This window comes from Heterodontus francisci, chromosome 17 (genome assembly GCF_036365525.1).
Source record: "Heterodontus francisci isolate sHetFra1 chromosome 17, sHetFra1.hap1, whole genome shotgun sequence".
NCBI lineage: Eukaryota > Metazoa > Chordata > Chondrichthyes > Heterodontiformes > Heterodontidae > Heterodontus > Heterodontus francisci.
In genome coordinates this window covers 38,326,550-38,347,311 of record NC_090387.1, presented here as the reverse complement: position 1 = coordinate 38,347,311, position 20,762 = coordinate 38,326,550, and the positions used below count along the sequence as shown (strand labels likewise).

Genomic DNA, 20,762 nt, shown 5'->3' with positions numbered 1-20,762 from the left:
TTAATAAGTATATCAAAGGCAAGAGGATAACCAAGGAAAAAGTATGGCCCATTAGGGACCAACGTGGCAATCTGTGTGTGGAGCCAGAGGACATATGTGAGGTTTTAAATGATTACTTTTCATCGGTGTTTGCTATGGAGAAGGACGATGTGGGTGTAGAGATCAGGGAGGGGGATTGTGATATACTTGAACATATTAACATTGAATGGGAGGAAGTATTAGATGTTTTAGCAGACTTAAAAGTGGATAAATTCCCAGGCCCAGATGAGATGTATCCCAGGCTGCTATGTGAGGCAAGGAGGAGATAGCAGGGGTTCTGACACAAATTTTCAAATCCTCTCTGGCCACAGGAGAGGTACCAGAGGATTGGAGGACAGCGAATGTGGTACCATTATTCAAGAAGGGTAGCAGGGATAAACCAGGTAATTACAGTCCAGTGAGTCTAACATTAGTGGTCGGGAAACTATTGGAACAATTCTGAGGGACAGGATTAATCTCCACTTGGAGAGGCAGGGATTAATCAGGGATAGTCAGCATGGCTTTGTCAGGGGGAGATTGTGTCTAACAAACTTGATTGAATTTTTTGAGGAGGTGACTAGATGTGTAGATGAGGGTAAGGCGGTTGATGTAGTCCAAATGGACTTCAGTAAGGCTTTTGATAAGGTCCCGCATGGGAGATTGGTTAAGAAGGTAAGAGCCCAGGGGATCCAGGGCAATTTGGCAAATTGGATCCAAAATTGGCTTAGTGGCAGGAGGCAGAGGTTGATGGTTGAAGGTTGTTTTTGCGAGTGGAAGCCTGTGACCAGTGGTGTACCGCAGGGATCGGTGCTGGGATCCTTGCTGTTTGTAGCGTACATTAATGATTTAGACGTGAATATAGGAGGTATGATCAGTAAGTTTGCAGATATACAAAAATTGGTGGTGTTGTAAATAGTGAGGAGGAAAGCCTTAGATTACAGGACGATAAAGATGGGCGGAGCAGTGGCAAATGGAATTTAATCCTGAGAAGTGTGAGGTGATGCATTTTGGGAGGACTAACAAGGCAATGGAATATACAATGGATGGTAGGACCCTAGGAAGTACAGAGGGTCAGAGGGACCTTGGTGCACTTGTCCATAGATCACTGAAGGCAGCAGCACAGGTAGATAAGGTGGTTAGGAAAGCATATGGGATACTTGCCTTTATTAGCCGAGGCATAGAATATAAGAGCAGGGAGGTTATGATGGAGCTGTTTCAAATGCTAGTTCGGCTACAGCTGGAGTACTGTGTTCTGGTCACCGCAGTATAGGAAGGATGTGATTGCACTGGAGAGGGTGCAGAGGGGATTCACCAGGATGTTGCCTGGGCTGGAGCATTTCAGCTATGAAGAGAGACTGGATAGGCTGGGGTTGTTTTCCTTAGAGCAGAGAAGGCTGAGGGGGGGAACCTCATTGAGGTATACAAAATTATGAGGGGCATTGGTAGAATAGATAGGAAGAAACTTTTTCCCCTAGCTGAGGGATCAATAACCAGGGGACATAGATTTGGAGGGGATTTGAGGAAAATGTTTTCACCCAGCGGGTGGTTGGAATCTGGAACACACTGCCTGAAGGGGTGGTAGAGGCAGGACCTCTCACAACATTTATGAAGTATTTAGATGAGCACTTGAAACGCCATAGCAGACAAGACTACGGGCCAATGCTGGAAAATGGGATTAGAATAGATAGGTGCTTGATGGCCGGCACAGACATGATGGGCCGAAGGGCCTGTTTCTGTACTGTATGACTCTGTGACTTCCTGATGGACTAACTGAGGGGATGAAATCATTATAAAGAATTGCAGGCATCCTTTCAGTCCCAGGCACAGCAGATTTGGATGTTTTGCCTCTGGACTGATATTTAATTACCTATCTATTAATCACATTTTATTGGTAGGTCAACCACCCTCACCCTTCCCCCCCCCCCCCCCCCCCAACAGCTGTTACAATCTGTCTAATGGACATCTCTTTATCACACATTGTACTCAGTAGAACATCTGCAGCTTCTTAACTGATTTTTCCACAAACAGGATTAGGGTTCTAATATCTAGCTTGATTTGTAATTGACTTGAGCATTTATCTCAAGAATGCATAGTTTTAAGTTATATCACTATCAAGGTATAGCCAGGACACTTGAGCAACAGAGCATTGTATGTTACGGGGTAAAGTGCTCATACAAACATACGAATTAGGAGCAGGAGTAGGCCCCTCGAGCCTGCTCCACCCTTCAACAGATCATGGCTGATCTGATTGTAACCTCAGCTCCACATTCCCACCTACCCCCGATAACTTTTCACCCTCTTACTTATTTCTCCTAATCTCTGTCTTAAATGGGCTACCCCTTATTTTTAAAGAGTGACCACTAGTTCTAGATACTCCCACAAAGGGAAACATCCTTTCCACATCCACCTTGTCAAGACCTCTCAGGATCTTATCTGTTTCAATCAAGTCGCCTCTTACTCTTCCAAACTCAAGCGGATACAAGCTTAGCCTGTCCATCCTTTCCTCATAAGACAACCTATCCATTCCAGCTTAGTCTAGTCAACCTTCTCTGAACTGCTTCCAACGCATTTACATCCTTCCTTTAAATAAGGAGACCAATACTGTACACAGTACTCCAGATGTGGTCTTACCATTGCTCTGTATAACTGAAACATAACCTCCTTACTTTTGTATTCAATTCCCCTCGCAATAAGATTCCATTAACTTTCCTGATATCTGCTTTACCTGCATACTAACATTTTGCGATTCATGCACGAGGACATCCAGATCCTTAATATTTATATTTAGAGATACAGCACTGAAACAGGCATGTTACTCATTTACAGCCTGAAACTGATAATACATTCCAGTGTTTACAGTTCTTGTGAATGACCTTTTAGAGCTTGTGTTTACCAAAGAAAGATGTTGCAAAACTGCCTTATAGCCTTTGATTACTTTTGAAGTCACTGGCACTGTTTTGCAGACAAATGCAGCAACTACTTTGTGCATAGCAAAGATTTGACAAACAATAGTGAGTGAACAGTTAATCTGTTTTTGGTCTGTTGGTTGGGGGATAACTATTGGCTAGAACACTTGGGGAACTCCCCTGCTCCTCTTCATATAGTGCTTGAATAACAATTGGACCTATTTTAAACTCAAAGAAGAAATCCCAGCTTGATCTGTAATGATCCAGCATTCATTTCAAGAATGCAGAGCAATTACACCTTGTAGCCTCTAAGGAGCGTTCACTTGAACGTTAATCTCCATATGCGTGCAATTCACTGTCATCGTAAGATTTTGATCTGCTCAATCCCCAAACTCATTACTATGCATATGTAGTAAATAAGAGCAGCCTTAACTGAGATTCCCATAGAACACCTCTCATGAGATTTTGCCAATCTTAAGAAATTTCCTTTTATCACTACTGTTCAGTTTTCATGCTCCAACCATCTCTATATTCATATGGCCATGTTTGCCTTAATTCAGTGTAGTATTTTAACGACAAATGTTTTTAAATCCATGTAATGCACCTTGGCTGCATTTTCTTTATTTAATCATGATATTTTTAAAAAGAATTCTTTAAGATTGGTCAGCCATTACTTGACTTTTAGAAATATGTAGGCTACTTGGATTATTATTTCTTGCTTTATTCCTGTTTCCCTTTTTGAAGAAAATTCTCACATTTGCCATACCCTAGTTCTTTGGCACAATTTGTTTTTCTACAGAACTTTGGAATATGATAGTATAAGCCTCCATATCGTCTTCTGTAGCTTCCTTTAGAATCTTGGATCTAAAAACCATCAAATCCTGTGACTTGCTCTTGAGTTTGAATAATGCAATTATCATTTTTCTTTCAATAATAATCACTATCTGTTACAAATCCACCTCTGGTATTTGAACAGTTCCATGATTTAGACGGGCGGCACAATGGCGCAGTGGTTAGCACCGCAGCCTTACAGCTCCAGCGACCAGTTTTCAGTTCTGGGTACTGCCTGTGTGGAGTTTGTAAGTTCTCCCTGTGACCGCATAGGTTTCTGCCGGGTGCTCTGGTTTCCTCCCACAGCCAAAGATTTGCATGTTGATGGGTAAATTGGCCATTGTAAATTGCCCCTAGTGTAGGTAGGTGGTAGGAGAATTGAGGGAAGGTGGGGATGTGGTAGGGAATATGGGATTAGTGTAGGATTAGTATAAATGGGTGGTTGTTGGTCGGCACAGTCTCGGTGGACCGAAGGGCCTGTTTCAGTGCTGTATCTCTAAATAAATAAAATAAGACGTGCTTTGTGAAAATTTAGGCAAAGTGTTTATTTAGTGTCTACCACTTTCTCGCTGTCTACTGCAAGTTTTCTCAGTGGCTCTACCCCTATCTTGACTACCCTCCGACCATTAATGTGACTTTAGAAAGCCTTTTAATTTCCCTTTAGTTTTTGTTATTTGAAGGTTATTCCCCTTAATATTTCTGATTTTCTTTTTGTAACTTTCCTCTATAGTCTTTATTTTTATGCTGCACCATGCACCTCCTATCCCCTCCCTGCCTTCTACCGGGAAAGACAAACCATCCTTGATCCAATTCACGATTCTTCTGTCCCCTCATAACTGAGCAGGGAAGCCCCAAAACATCTTATTACTATCCAGAAATAATTTATTCTTGCCTTGATATGTTTGATTAATTTTCCAGCATTCCAACTTATGTCCTTTTGAAGGACGATAAAAGACTTCCTTCAGTCCTTCCTCTGGTCTATTCAACAGACCAGTCACTTGCTGGGAAAATTGAAAACATCTGAACTTCCAATCTTTCATATGCTTTCTCATGTTAAATGAGTGGCAGCTGCTTCTATAAACACAATTTTATCACACACACTATTTACTTGCATGATGTCCATGCCTTAATAATAATCCTAGATATTTGGGTCATATCCCCTGTTATGACCAAGTTGGGAGGAATGCACTGTTAATTCAGTGCCACCTCTCCATGGGTCACAGCATATCAATAAATCTTTCCACCTACTGAAGAATAGCCAATTTGTCCCCCAGAATAAAGCACACCAACCAGGTTTCTTTAAACAACAACATTAACTATTTATTAGAAAAAAAATCTCAATCAGTAATAACATAAATCAATATATATGAAAAGCTCCTAATTTCAATAGCCCTCATACATACATTCAAAAAAAGCATTTTGGTTTACAGCTGTTTCATAGGAATAAAAGGAATAATAAAATAATTCAGTTTGTCGCGCTCTGGTAAGAAATTCTTCAATGTCCCAGAGTCGGATGCCACTTGAAATCTCTCCAGGTGAGGTTGATGAACAGTCAGTGATGGGTAGGCATTCAAGGCAATTTGACTACAGCAGGGGTGTAGCAACAGGTCTGGTTAGGACTCACAGCAGCAATACAGCAGTAGAAGCTTTCTTCAGGTTCCAGGATTTCCCAAAACACAGGATGCAACAGGAACCACACTGGATGCAGGAATTCTTCAGAGACAGGAGGTAATAGGAATCTGTCACTTTTCAAACACAAGGTTTATTTTCAAAAGATGCAGGTTTCCATAGAACCATAGTAAAATTACGACACAGAAGGGGGCCATTCAGCCTGTCGTGTCCGTGCTGGCTGAGAAGAAACAAAATAGAAATTAGCCGCCCAATCTAATCCCACCTTCCAGCACCTGGTCCATAGCCTTGCAGCTTGCAGCACTTCAGGTGCATGTCCAGGTACCTTTTAAAAGAATTGAGGGTTTCTGCCTCCAGCATCATTGCTGGCAGTGAATTCCAGACACCCACCACTCTCTGGGTAAAAAAGGTTTTCCTCATGTCCCCTCTAATCCTTCTACCAGTCACCTTAAATCTGTGCCCCTGGTAATTGACCTGTCCGCCAGGGGAAACAGGCCCTTCCTGTCTACTCTATCTAGGCCCCTCATAATTCTGTACACCTCAATTAAGTCACCCATCAGCCTCCTCTGGTCGAGGGAAAACAACCCTATCCGATCCAATCTGCAACTTTCAAGCCCTGGCAACATTCTTGTAAATCTCCTCTGTACTCTCTCCAGAGCAATTATGTCCTTTCTGTAATGTGGTGACCAGAACTGCAGGCAATACTCCAACTGTGGCCTAACCAGCATTTTACACAGTTCCAGCATTACATCCCTGCTTTTGAATTCTCTACCTCGGCCAATAAAGGAAAGCATTCCATATGCCTCCTTCACCACTCTATCTACCTGTCCTGCCACCTACAGGGACCTGTGGACATACACTCCAAGGTCTCTCACTTCTTCTACCCCTCTCAATGTCCTCCCATTTATTGTGTATTCCCTTGCTTTATTTGCCCTCCCCAAATGCATTACCTCACACTTATCTGGATTGAATTCCATTTGCCACTTTTCCGCCCACTCAACCAAACCATTGATATCATTCTGGAGTCTACAACTATCCTCTTCACTATCAACCACACGACCAATTTTTGTGTCATCAGCAAATCTCCCAATCGTGTCTCCCTCAAACAGCAAGGGACCCAATACTGAGCCCTGTGGAAGGCCAGTGGAAATGGCTTTACATTCACAAAAACATCCGTCAACTACTACCCTTTGTTTCCTGTCCCTGAGCCAATTCTGGATCCAACCTGCCACATTGCCTTGTATCCCATAAGCTTTCATTTTACTGACCAGTCTGCCATGTGGGACCTTGTCAAATTGCCTTACTAAAGTCCATGTAGACCACATCCACTGCACTACCGTCATCAATCCTTCTTGTTACTTCCTCTAAAAGTTCAATTAAGTTAGTAAGACATGACCTTCCAAAGTCCAAATCATTAATATATACCACAAACAGCAAGCGACCCAACACTGAACCCTGTGCAACGCCACTGGAAACAGCTTTCCATTCACAAAAACATCCGTTGACTACTGCCCTTTGTTTCCTGTCCCTGAGCCGATTCTGGATCCAACCTGCCACCTTGCCCTCTATCCCATGGGCTTTCATTTACTGCCCAGTCTGCCATGTGGGACCTTGTAAAATGCCTTACTAAAGTCCATGTAGACTACATCCACTGCACTAGCCTCATCAATCCTTCTTGTTACTTCCTCAAGACGTTCAATTAGCATAGTAAGACATGACCTTCCCTTAACAAATCCATGCTAACTATCCCTGATTAATCTGTGCCTTTCTAAGTGGCAGTTTATCTTGTCCCTCAGAATAGATTCTAACAATTTACCCACCACCAAGGTCAGACTGACCGGCCTATAATTGTTTGACCTATCCCTCGTATCCTTTTTAAACAATGGTACAACATTTGCAGACCTCCAATCGTCTGGTACCTTTCCTGTATCTAGTGAGGATTTGAAGATGATACTCTTTGCATCCTCTATTTTCTCCCTGGCTTCCTTTAACAATCTGGGATGCAATCCATTCAGCCCTTGCAATTTATCCATTTTCAAAGATGTCAGACCCTCGAGTACTTCCTCCCTCATTATGCTTATCCTATCTAATATTTCATACTCCTCCTCTTTTACTACAATATCTGCATCGACCCTCTCCTTTGTGAAGACAGAGACAAAAAACTCATTAAGAACCCTGCCCACATCTTCTGCATCGACCCATAAGTTCCCTTGTACATCCCTGATTGGCCGTACCCTTTCCTTAGTTATCCTCTTGCTCTTAATGTACTGATAAAACATCTTCAGGTTTTCCTTGATTTTACTTGCCAATAATTTTTTACATCCTCTCTTTGCTTTCCTAATTTACTATTTTGCTTCTGCCCTCCACTTTCTATACTCCTCTAAGCTTTCGAAAGTATTAAGATTTTTCTGATCATTATAAGCTTTCTTTTTCTGCTTTAACTTACCCTGTAAGCTTCCAGAAAACCAGGAGGCTCTAGATTTGGCCATACTACCCTTTATCTTACTGGGGACATGCCTACACTGTGCCTGTAGTACCTCGCTTTTGAATGCCTCCTACTGGTTTGCCACTGATTTTCCCTCAAGTAGCTGTATCCAGTCCACTTTCGCCAGGTCACCACTCAGTTTCTTAAAATTCGCCTTCCCCCAATTTAGAACTTTTACTCCTGTTCTTTCTTTATCCTTTTCTATGATTATGCTAAAACTTACTGAATTATGGTCACTATCTCCAAAATGGTCACCCACTATTACTTCCTCCACTTGCCCAGTTTCTTTACCCAAAGACTTAATCTAGAATTGCGCCCCCTCTTGTTGGGCTTGTTATGTGCTGGCTAAAAAAGCTCTCTTGAATGCAGTTCAAGAATTTTGCCCCCTCTGTGTCCTTCACACTGTTTGCATCCCAGTTGCTATTGGGGTAGTTGAAATCCCCAACTATTACTGCCCTATAGTTTTTGCACTCAAACATTTGCCTACATATTTGTTCTTCTACCTCCCTCTCACTATTTGGGGGTCTATAGTACACGCCTCGTTATGTGGCTGCCCCTTTTTATTTCTGAACTCCATCCATATGGCCTCATTTGATGATTCATTTAGCCGATCATTCCTCATCAAGGCTGTTATTGATTCCTTAACTAATAATGAAACACCCCCTCCTTTTTTATCTCCCTCTCTATCCCACCTGAAAACTCTATATCCAGGGATGTTGAGCTGCCATTCTCGCCCCTCTCTGAGCCAAGTTTCCATTCTAGCAATGATATCATGATACCATGTGTCTATCTGTGCCCTCAGCTCATCGGTTTTATTTACTATACTCCTTGCATTTAAATAAATACCTTTTAACACGGCCAAATTCCTGTGCTGCACACTTTTTATCCTTTGCTTCTTCTGTCTTCCAGAATCAGTCTGGAAGTTTCTGCTTCCTGTTCCCTGTCCTGAAATTGTCCTATCTAAGACTGTGCTCAGGTTCCCATCCCCCTGTCAAGCTAGTTTAAACCATCCCCAACAGCACTAGCAAACCTTCCTGCAAGGATATTTGTCCCAGTCCTGTTCAGGTGCAGACCGTCTGGCTTGTACATGTCCTACCTTCCCTAGAACTGGTCCTAATGCCCCAGAAATCTGAAACCTTCCCTCCTGCACCATCTCTCCATCTCATGCATCCATCTGGTGTGTTTTCCTATTCCTGTGCTCACTGGCACGTGGCCTTGGGAGTAATCCAGAGATTGGAGGTGGAGGGGCGACATGATAGAGGTTTGCAAAGTTATGAGTGGCATGGACAGAGTGGATAGTCAGAAGCTTTTTCCCAGGGTGGAAGAGTCAGTTACTAGGGGACATAAGTTTAAGGTGCGAGGGGCAAAGTTTAGAGGGGATGTGCGAGGCAATTTCTTTACAGAGAGGGTGGTGAGTGCCTGGAATTTGCTGCCGGGGGAGGTGGTGGAAGCAGGTACGATAGTGACGTTTAAGAGGCATCTTGACAAATATATGAATAGGATGGGAATAGAGGGATCCGGTCCCCGGAAGTGCAGAAGGTTTTAGTTTAGACAGGCATCAAGATTGGCGCAGGCTTGCAGGGGCGAATGGCCTGTTCCTGTGCTGTACTGTTCTTTGTTCTTTGAGGTCCCACTTGCTAATCTCGTATCTAACTCCCGAAACTCAGCCTGCAGGACCTCATCCCTCTTCTTTCCCATATTTTGGTATCAATGTGGACCATGACCTCTGGCTGTGCACTCTCCCCCTCCAGAATGCCCTGTAGTCACTCAGTGATATCCATGATGCTTGCACCAGGGAGGCAACATACCATCCTGGAATCAGGTCTTTGACCACAGAAATGCCTATCTGTTCCCCTAACTATGGAATCCCCTATCACTATTGCTCTCTTGTCCTTTCTGCTGCCTCCCTGCACAACTGAGTCACCCATGGTGCTCTGGTCATGACTCTCGCTGCACTCTCCAGAGGAACCCTCTCTCCCATTGGTACTCACAACTGAATACTGGTTGGTAAGTGGGATGCTCTCTGGGGACTCCTGCACTACCTGCCTTTAAGAGAGATTAAGGAAACTGGGCCTACATTGTCTAGAGTTTCAAAGAATGAGAGGTGATCTTATTGAAACTTACAAAATTCTTAACAGGGCGTGACAGAGTGGATGTGGAAATGATGTTTACTCTGGCTGGTGAGCCTAGAACCAGGGGACACAGTCTCAGAATAAAGGGTAGGCCATTTAAGACTCAGATGGGGAGGAATTTCTTCACTCAGAGGGTGGTGAATCTTTGGCATTCTCTACCCCAGAGGGCTATGGAAGCTCAATCATTTGACATGTTCAAGACAGAAATTTCTGGATACTAATGACATCAAGGGATATGGGAATAGTTCAAATTTAACTATTGCCTTTTCTGATTATATATTTTCTTTTTCAAAGTGTGTATGAGGCTTAATTTTGCTGAAGGTCCTTTTTAAAAAAAAAACTTCCAATTGTTAAATATTTTAGTCATCTGAATCGAACTCTCACTTAACTAAGTGAACAGCAACTTACATTGGTGTAGTGTCTTTTAACACGCAAAAACATACCAAGATTCTTCCCAGGCATTTAAAAATGGACAGCGTCAAAGAAGGAAATGTAAGGTGTGATCTATGGGTGGTTTATAAGGAAGATCTTCATGAAAGAGAGGAAGTTGGTGAGTCAGGAGAGTTTAGGGAGACAGTTCCAGATTGTGTGACCTAGGTGGTTGAAGACATGACTGCCGATAGTGGTGTGAGGGGAGGAAGGATGCAGAAGAGGTCTGATGCAGAGTAAGGTTGTGGCATTTCTAGGCCTCGAGGAGGTTAGAGATAGGGAAGGATGAGACCATGAAAGAATTTAAACATAAGCATGAGAATTTAAAATTTGGGATGTTGGGATCCAGTTGCCAATGTAGGTCAGTGAGGGCAGGTTCTGGGTGAATGGAACTTTGTGCAGGATATGATGCATGCAGCAGAGTTTTGAATGATCTGACGTTTATGGAGAGGGGAAGGTGGGAGGCTGGTAAGTGGAGCTTTGGAATAGTTGAATCAGGAGGGGACAAAGTAATGGCTGAATGGTTCAGCAGATGGATGCAGGTAGGAGTGTATTCAATATTATGCAGATGAAAATAGGCAGCCTTTGTGATGGAGAGGATATAGGGTCGCAAGCTAAGCTTAGAGTTGAATAGGATTCTGATTTTGTGAACTGTCTGATTTAGTCTGAAGTATTGACGTTGGAGGGGAATGAAATTGGTAGCACGGTAATGGGGTTTGTGGCGGGGGCCAAAAAGAATCACGGTGGTAGTCCCATTGTTCAGCAGGAGAGAATTATGACTCATCCAAGACTGTATGTTGGCCAAACAGCCTGATAACAGAGGAAATGGAAGGGTTCTTCTTCTTTGGCCTCCTTGTCTCGAGAGACATTGGGTAAGCGCCGAGAGGTGGTCAGTGGTTTGTGGAGCAGCACCTGGAGTGGCTATAAAGGCCAATTCTAGAGTGACGGACTCTTCCACGGACGCTGCAGATAAAATTGGTTGTCGGGGCTGTTATACAGTTGGCTCTCTCCTTGCACTTCTGTCTTTTTTCCTGCCAACAGCTAAGTCTCTTCAACTCGCCACTCTTTAGCCCCGCCTTTATGGCTGTCCGCCAGCTCTGGCAATCACTGGCAACTGACTCCCACGACTTGTGGCCAATGTCACAGGACTTCATGTCACGTTTGCAGACGTCTTTAAAGCGGAGACATGGACGGCCGGTGGGTCTGATGCCAGTGACGAGCTCGCTGTACAATGCATCCTTGGGGATCCTGCCATCTTCCATGCGGCTCACGTGGCCAAGCCATCTCAAGCGCCGCTGGCTCAGTAGGGTGTATATGCTGGGGATGTTGGCCGCCTCGAGTACTTCTGTGTTGGAGATACAGTTCTGCCATCAGATGCCAAGGATTCTCCGGAGGCAGCGAAGATGGAATGAGTTGAGACGCCGCTCTTGGCTGACATACGTTGTCCAGGCCTCACTGCCATAGAGCAAGGTACCGAGGACACAGACTTGAAACACTCGGACATTTGTGTTCCGTGTCAGTGCGCCATTTTCCCACACCCTCTTGGCCAGTCTGGACATAGCAGCGGACGCCTTTCCCATGCGCTTGTTGATTTCTGCATCGAGAGACAGGTTACTGGTGATAGTTGAGCCTAAGTAGGTGAACTCTTGAACCACTTCCAGAGCGTGGTCGCCGATATTGATGGATGGGGCATTTCTGACGTCCTGTCCCATGATGTTTGTTTTCTTGAGGCTGATGGTTAGGCCAAATTCGTTGCAGGCAGCCGCAATCCTGTCGATGAGTCTCTGCCGACACTCTTCTGTGTGGGATGTTAATGCAGCATCGTCAGCAAAGAGGAATTCCCTGATGAGGACTTTCGGTACTTTGGTCTTCGCCTTAAGATGGGCAAGATTGAACAACCTGCCATCTGATCTTGTGTGGTGGAAAATTTCTCCAGGCACTGGAAGGGTTGAGAGAGATGATATTGCAGTAGAGCTGAGTGTTTTTTGCATACGTATGAAGCTTGATCCTCTATCTTCGGATGATGGAGAGAAGGGAACCAAAGATAGATCACTGGGGCTCTCTGGAGGTAATGGGTTGGGAAGAGAAACCATTGCTGGAGGTGAAGTGATTTATGACTTTAACCCCTTATAGAGTCTAAACCAAATCAGGTGTACATCCCTATGAATCTCCCTTAATTAAGTTCAAACCAGACAAATTCTTATAGACACTTATTTGGGTCCAAAGAATTGAACTAGTTTTCCCTCAAAGAAAGAAAACTAACAGAGAATATTACCATCTTTCAGAAAGCCTATTTAAAAAAAATAATAATTATGGCTAAGTCATAAATTTCCCAGATATTTTAAGGGTCTGGGAAACTCTCTTCAATATGTACCTCTCCACTTAATGAGACACAGAGAGGGGGTTCTTGTAGTTGTATACAGAATGCTACATGAGACGATTCATAAATTCTTTAACAAATATAGAAAAGTTAAACATGCGATACACTTAAGTGGATAAGTATATCACAATATCAAATATTACTAGGATGTAACACATAATATTTCTAAAATACAATCCAAAAGTTTAACCCTGCTAATGTTACAGCAACATATTGTAGAATATCCATCAAAATTTAAAGAAAACTTTTACCTTAAATTCCCTGAGTAAGCCATAGGGTGAGAAGTATTGATGAGGAATTCAACACTTTTAATTTTTACTTCAGAAACCTTCATGTTTATACCGTTTCTAAGGTATCATCTGACCTTTTAGCATATCGGTGTTACCTTTCTGTGTGTGTTTTTCCTGCTTTTGAGATCCATATTTGGTGGTATCATTAACTAGCCTCCCCACTTAATGTTTTGCTGGAAACCCCCCCCCCCCCCCCCCCCGCTCTTGAAGTTGTGAGCATTTATCTGGTCAAAATGTTTATAATTGTGCTTACTTGACATCTGTTCCTGTAAGTATTATTCCATTTACTAGTTTATTCTCTATAATTGTGTTTTTTTAATTGTACCTTGAAGCAACCTTTTGAATTGATCTGTCTACATTTTACCAACACTATCAATTAACTTTATTGCTACCTCTTGCTGATGTCACACAGCATGTTTCAATGTGCGTTTATCCTCCAAGTCCCTGGCAACAGAAATGTTGAAATGGATTTTCCAATTTAAAAGGTGTTTCTGGTTCACATTCTATTGTAACAGGGACCTTGTAAGACCTTGAAATTCCTAACTCTACCTTTTTAAAGGGGAATTTCAGTGAGTTGTGAAAACTGACCATTTATTCAGTCTTTAATTCTAAAAGGTATAATATATTAACTATCTGTAAATTCTGCTTAATTAAGCCTATTATACCTATGTTTCATCATGGAGGTAAATTGAGCTTTTTAAATGTAGCAGCGTTATATTGTTATCTTTAAACTTGGCAGTTAGATTTTAAATGTTATTTACCCATTGTAACCCTTTTAGATTTAATGTAACTTATGCCAATACAACATGAAAAACTAAATCATTGTACACTGTATTAGAGGCTATAGGCTAGCTCGAATTTTGCAAGGTCAGCGACATCGGGGCTGTACTTGCTTGTGGTAAGGCAATAGTAGGGGAAGAGCTCACATAGCTGAATTTTGTGTATCAGTTCCCTCTTCATTTGAAAAGGGAGTCAAGTCAGGGGTGCGATTAGCTGCCATTTACAGATCTGGTCAGACACAGCTGAGCAAAACATTGATTTCCATCATGACTTTATGATTGCAAGGAGCAATTTGAACAAAGCTGCCACAATCAACAAAAACACCTTGAGTTCTTACAACAGGAAAGGATTGCATCCTGTTTTGGGTCCAAAGACCACCTCTCAACAATGAAGAGCTAAGTCAGCTGGTAGAACATGTCAATACAGGTTTCAGGAGAAGTACAAGTGCCCCCTCCTTTGAGCAGTTGCTTTTTGCCCATAAGCATATGGCACACAGGATCCATTTGTCATCCAAGTCACACAACATTAATGGAACTTGCACAGTTCATTCCATCATAATATCCTTGTTAGGTGCACTTGTTCTGTAACATGTAGCTTTGCAAAATGAAGATTTCTGTAAAAAGACAGAACTAGAAAGGGGAATAATATTTTCTAAATGTGCAGTGTAGAAGTTAAAAATGCTTCCAACCAAAAAAAGTGCTCTTCAAAAACAAGCAGCAACTACTTTTTAAAAAAAGTCAAAAGAAGGCCATGCCTGCTCAATAGTCTTGCGCTTAATTTATATGGGTGGGATAAATGCTGTTGGTATAGCTGCATGTGGAATCTTGAACTTCAAAATTTTAACTTAATTGGTCGAATTACATTAAAATGAGGCTCGCGCAAACCTGTAATGCACTCTCCTTCTCAATCCCATACTTAAATGTGGTGTGCAACAAATTGGATTTATGAATTCATGGTGTTTCGGATTAAGTATTTTTTGTGTTATTCATGGGCACAGGCCAGAGGCGATCCTTATAAGGTGTTTTGATGCTGACCTTGGGCATCGCTGCTGGAGCTGGTCAGTCAGCCAAACTGACCAGGAGATAATGCAGTGCATTGCTAATGGAGAAAATCATGTGTTCAAAGCTTTTTAACTGAAATGCAATGATTGTCTAACCATTATTTCTAGAAGACCAATGTTGATATTAATTTGACAACTATTTTTGTTTTTATGTGCTATACATTTCAGACTGCAGTGGGGCTTTGAAGTGGATGTTGTTGCTGGTTAGTAACTAGATGATGTCAGAACACGATTTGACAGATGTGGTTCAGATTGCAGTTGATGACCTGACACAAGATCAAGCAGGTGAGCCATAGGGTAATGTCAGTGTTAACCAAGCAAAAAATAATATTTGACTAGTGTTTAAATAAGCACTAAATCACCTTTTCTTTTCATAGAAAGTGTTTTTCATCACCTCCTGTGATCTCTGAGTGTTAAATACTACAGGAACGAACAATACAACCAAAAATGTTAATATTCTATGAATATGCTGAAAAATATAAACTTTATTGAAAAAAATCAGTTATCATAGTAGTCAAGGAATTGATGAAAGCTGGGATATGTTACCAAACTTTGAGGTTAGTTGTGTTTCTTGAAGCTGTGATTCTTAAAACAATGTTATTAACATAGATCCACATGCTGTCCCAATATGCTATTACTAAGATAGCTGACCACAAATGTGCAAATCAAAGATTCCCAAGCAACCTATGGTTCAAATTGTTGTTCTTGTTTGAACCGTATCGTATTCTGAGTTAACTACAATTTGGCAGCTGTATATTTTCACGCTGTGATTTCAAACATTGAGTGGTTTTCTCTTGATCCAATTTCCTGATGAATGGTACAATGTCATGGTATGCAGATGTCAGCATAGTTTTATCTCTCTTGTTTGTCTCATTTTAACTATGGTTGATAATTCCATTTCCTATCACTGTTTAAAATCATGGAATGGTTACAGCAGAAAATAGTGATTCGGCCATTCGTGTCCATGCCTGCTCTCTGCAAGAGCAGTAAAATAGTCCCCATAGCCCCGCAAATTGATTCTCTTCAGATAATTATCCAATGCACTTTTGAAAACCATGATTGAATTTTCTTCCACCACACTCTCAGGCAATGCATTCCAGATCCTAACCACTCGCTGAGTAATAACATTTTTCATCATGCTGCCTTTGGTTCTTTTGCCATTCATCTTAAATCAGTGTTCTTCGGTTCTCGACCCTTCCACAAAACATGATTTGCCCGCAACAAATCCATGTTGGCCTTCCTTAATTTAACCATATTTATCCAAGGGACTGTTAATTTTGTCCTTAATTATCGTTTCTAAAATCTTTCCCAACACCGATGTTAAACTGACTCTGGCCTGTAGTTGCTGGGCTTATCCTTACACCCTTTTTTGAACAAGGATACAACGTTTGACATTCTCCAGTCCTCTGGCAGCAGTCCTGTATCTAAGGAGGATTGGAAGATTTTGGCCAGTGCCTCTGCAGTTTCCACTTTTACTTCCTTCAGTATCCTCGGATGTATCTGATCTGTTCCTGGTGACTTATGAGCTTTAAGTTCAGCCAGCCTTTCTAATACCTACTCTCGATCAATGTTTAGCCCATCCAGTGTCTGAACTACCTCCTCTTTCACTATGACTTTAGCAGCATCTTCTTCCTTGGTAAAGACTGATGCAATGTACTCATTTTGGACCTCAGCCATACCCTCTGCCTCCATGCATAAATCTCCTTTTTGGTCCCTAATTGGCCCCACTCCTCCTTTTGCCACCTTTAAACTATTTATATGCCTATAGAAGACTTGGATTCCCCTTTATGTTAGCTGCCAGTCTCTTCTCATACTCTCCTTGCTTCTCTCTCATTTCTTTATTCACTTGGCCTCTGAACTTTCTATATTCAGCCTGGTTCTTATATTATCAGCCTGGCATTTGCCATACACGCCCTTTTTCTGCTTCATCTAACTCTGTATTTCGTTCATCATCCTGGGAGCTCTAGCTTTGTTTGTCCTATTTTTCCTCCCTGTGGGAATGTCCCTCGACGGTACACGAACCATCTCTTCTTTAAAGGTAGCCCATTGTTCTGTTGCTGTTTTTGATTCTTGATTCCAATTTACCTGGGCCAGTTCCATTCTCACCCCATTGAAATTGGCTCTTGCCCAATTAATTATTTTTACTCTGGATTGCTCCTTTTTTTTTCCCATATCGAACTTAAACCTTATGGTACTATGATCATTGTCTCCGAAATGTTCCCCTACTGACCACTTGGCCACCTTATTCCTTAGAACCAGATGCAGCAATGCCTCCTTCCTCATGGAGCCAGAAACCTACGGATCTAGAAAACTCTTCTGAACACACTTCAGAGAAACTCTTCCCCTGATACAGTAATTCACCACATTAATTTCTCCACCACCACCAACCCGCACCTCAACCCCACTTTCTTTCTCACAGGGGATATCGGTGCGAATATCTACATCAGTGCTTTTACCAGAGAAACATTATCTACAAAATTGTGAAAAATTCCAGGATACAGGTGTTACTTTGACATCCTGTACTGGAGAACTGGTGCCTCCTAAAATTGATGCATTTGTGACCTATGAAGTTCAGATATTTTGTTGAAGCAAAGGCGTTAGCTTACTATTTTCTATACAGTTAAACTGTTGGAAAATTAAGGTTTGAAAAAAGACATTGGTTTGTGGGAATAAATACATAGTGTTTGAACCCTTAAGAGCTGTTTATGCCGTAGAGGCTAAATTAAAAGTAAGAAACAGATTCTGCGCAAAAATTCTTGAAAGCAAAATCTGCTCAATATGGATTTGTAATTAAAAACAATCCTGCTGAACTACCAATACTAGAGAATATGGGGCAATCATAAAAATAGAGTATACTAAGTGGGGTGTACCCTCTGTTTCAGTGCTAAAATTGAACCGGAATATTAGTGTTTGTAATGATTATATAATTACCCTGGACTGGGACGTAACAATTACATAAGCCTGTGAATTTTTCATGAACTAAATGGCGGACACACATTTTTAAGGATGGACCTTTTCCAGGCTTGCCAGCAAGTATTAGTAGAGGAAGATTGAAGATATTTTGGAAGTATATCCATCTGCAAATATGACTGCACTACAGTCTTTCTTTGAACTAGTGAATTTCTGTGGAATGTTTATTCTGAATTTGTCAACCACAGGCAGTACTTATAAACAGTTTGTTTGTAAAATATATATCATAGGATTGGACCAGTGACTGTAAGACAGTGAAGATACATTTTGACATCAGTTTGATGTTTTATTACACTGATTCTGCCAAAGTGGATCACTGTTAGTATATGTTACATATTATGGATTGATAGCAGTTATTTTGCATAGTTTCAAAAGGATCGAAGAAAGACCAATCGCAAATGCTTCTTGGTCGTGTCATCTGCAGATAAATCTATTTGTAGATTAAAAAGAAAGGAATATCGATCATATTTGATCTACCAAAATGTTACCAATACCCGTTTGGTAGGAATTTTATTTCGACGACAAATCATGAAGCACTTGTGTTGGAAACTGGGGTCGCAGAGAGGAATTCCACTTGTTGCAGCTTCCAGGCTACAAATTCTGTCTTAACAGTTATCAGCTTAACCTTGCTCCATTAAGGTTAGATCCAACAAGCAATGCAATTCTGTAATCCAGCTTTAAGAAGCTGCAGAAGAGTAGCCTTGTTTGATTGCACACACAGCTATTTTTTTCTCTGTCGTTCTGAAAGCTGCCTAGCAATGTGTAATTGGTTGACCAACATATTATCATTTGACTTTAAATATAAAAAAATTACCAAACCGCTATTGATTTACAATAGTCAAGTAAAATATCTTTTCCTTAACTATATACCCAGAGGAAAATATAACTCAATTTTAGTAATAAAACACAAAGTCCTACATGTGCTAAAAAATAACCTGACTGCTAAGTCAAAAATCTATTTCCATAATTATTAAAATCTCTATATAAACCAGTTCATTTGTACACTGCTAAGATTGAAGTCCTTAACGGTAATGACTAAAATTATGTTCTGAAAAATCTAGTCATTTGGGATCAAATTTGCAGTCATACTTTTACATGACAATGTATTAGTGGTCATGAATTTAATTATGGGCCAGTTGTAAGTGGATAAGTAGCGGTATCAGTTAGAAACTCACATGCTGCTCCAGAAATAATACCCAGGGAGCTTTAACTCTCGGGCTGCATTTAAATTATCTGGTTGACTTCCCATCTGCTCCATGGTGGGAGGTCAGCAGAAAGTGATGGAAAATCGCACGGTCCAGAGGCTGCCTGTTAAGACCATGTAAATGACTGTTGCCTGCCAGGAGCACCCCGCTTGAGTCTCATGATCGGGGAAGAGGGGGCGAGTCCGTGGAAAGGGTAGACCTAAGCTTTTCTTGTGGGGCCTGGAGGACTATTCCTGCACTAATTCTGCTGCCAGTATTTGTGCAATTAATGGGAGCATCAAATTTTATATGCAGCTCACAAGCCTACACAGTATGTACCTCTGTGGTACACGAGACAAAGAAATTTGGGCACCCTTTTGTAACACATAAGCGGCTGAACTTTTATAACTGTTTTCATCTGTTTCAGAAGTTTTGGAGAATCACCAGTCTGAGGATGGGATTGTACAACCGGTTGTTAAACGTCAACGAATAGAAATTTCAAATGGGCAGCCGATCCAAGATGCTACAATAAAAGTAAGATTGGAAGAGAGTATGTTTTTGTCAGATTAAGACTTTACAAGATTACTGTTAAAGTTATTGCTTAATTACATTTCAAATGCATGAATCTGTGGGGGAAAATGCCTTCTAGACGTTAGCAGCATTTTCTGAAGTTTGAAGTTGGTGCAATATTGTATTTTGCCAGTTTCATACCTGAAACTCTCTTAACCTCAACTCATCTCTATGCTCGGGTATCAGCAAAATGTTGGCACCTAATTTGGAATTTATAAAAAATTGTGTTATTCACCTCCTTATTTGGCTTACACTTCATTATCTGAATGAGAGAATGGCTCTGCAATGTTGATTTTGAGCTACAGAGTGGTCTCTGGTGGTACCTTGCTATTTTCCTTTCCTCCTCGCAGGGAAACACTCATCCGACACTCCTGAACACAATGAGGGTCTAGATGAAATGTAGATCTGTGCTTTGGGAATCACAGACATAAGTCTGCATTCTGCCAATTCTGTGTGAAAATGTTCAGAAGTTCTTTTAAAAAGGAACAGTGTAGCTTTAATTAATTCTAATCATGTTTAATTTCTGTGACTGTGACCTCTATCACATAGAAGAGGTGGGGTTAATGCTGTTTCCAAACTATTGTCAATGCCATTTTGGGCAGTTGTTCGAATGATTCCTTCACCCCAAGGGAGGATATTTGGATTTTACCCATTGCAGAATAGCTAAAATTAGCAACTCAGAAGACAGTACCTTCAGCTACTTTCAACAGTGCAACTCCCTAGGTTATGTGCGCAAGTCTCTGGAGTGCGGGCTGACCCCCAGAACATTTTGACTCCAGCAAGACTACTACCACTGAGCCATGGCAAACACCAAAATGCCATTTTTTTTGTTGTATTCTGTTTTCGTAATGTTTCAATGGCATCTCGTGTCACTTGAATTGGATTTATCTCCTTACTCTTCAGCTCAAAAACATTTTGTGCCACAGTTTGCTGGAAGTGAGAATTGATAATGGGGCATCTGGGACCTTGGTGAATGATGGGACCAACAATCCATTTCCTTAAAATTATGGTTAGAGAAAGGAGCAGAGGAACAATGGTAAAGGAAATTAGGCGAAATGGAGCAAAATTAGATACAGAAAGAGAAAATGAAGGGGGGTG

General features: G+C 41.4%; 1 protein-coding gene across 19 annotated transcripts in view; it reads left to right on the top strand.

Moving 5' to 3' along the window:
* Window positions 1-20,762, top strand: part of banp (BTG3 associated nuclear protein) — a 376,487-nt gene that overhangs the window by 29,732 nt on the left and 325,993 nt on the right. For all 19 annotated transcript variants that reach the window (XR_010976672.1, XR_010976674.1, XR_010976675.1 and 16 more), the window contains exons 3-4: window positions 15,109-15,225; window positions 19,522-19,628. Coding sequence is in view for 8 of the 19 variants with exons in the window: in XM_068049289.1 (XP_067905390.1) it covers window positions 15,156-15,225; window positions 19,522-19,628 (177 nt within the window). In the remaining 11 variants the exon portion in view is untranslated. The remainder of the gene's footprint in view (window positions 1-15,108; window positions 15,226-19,521; window positions 19,629-20,762) is intronic.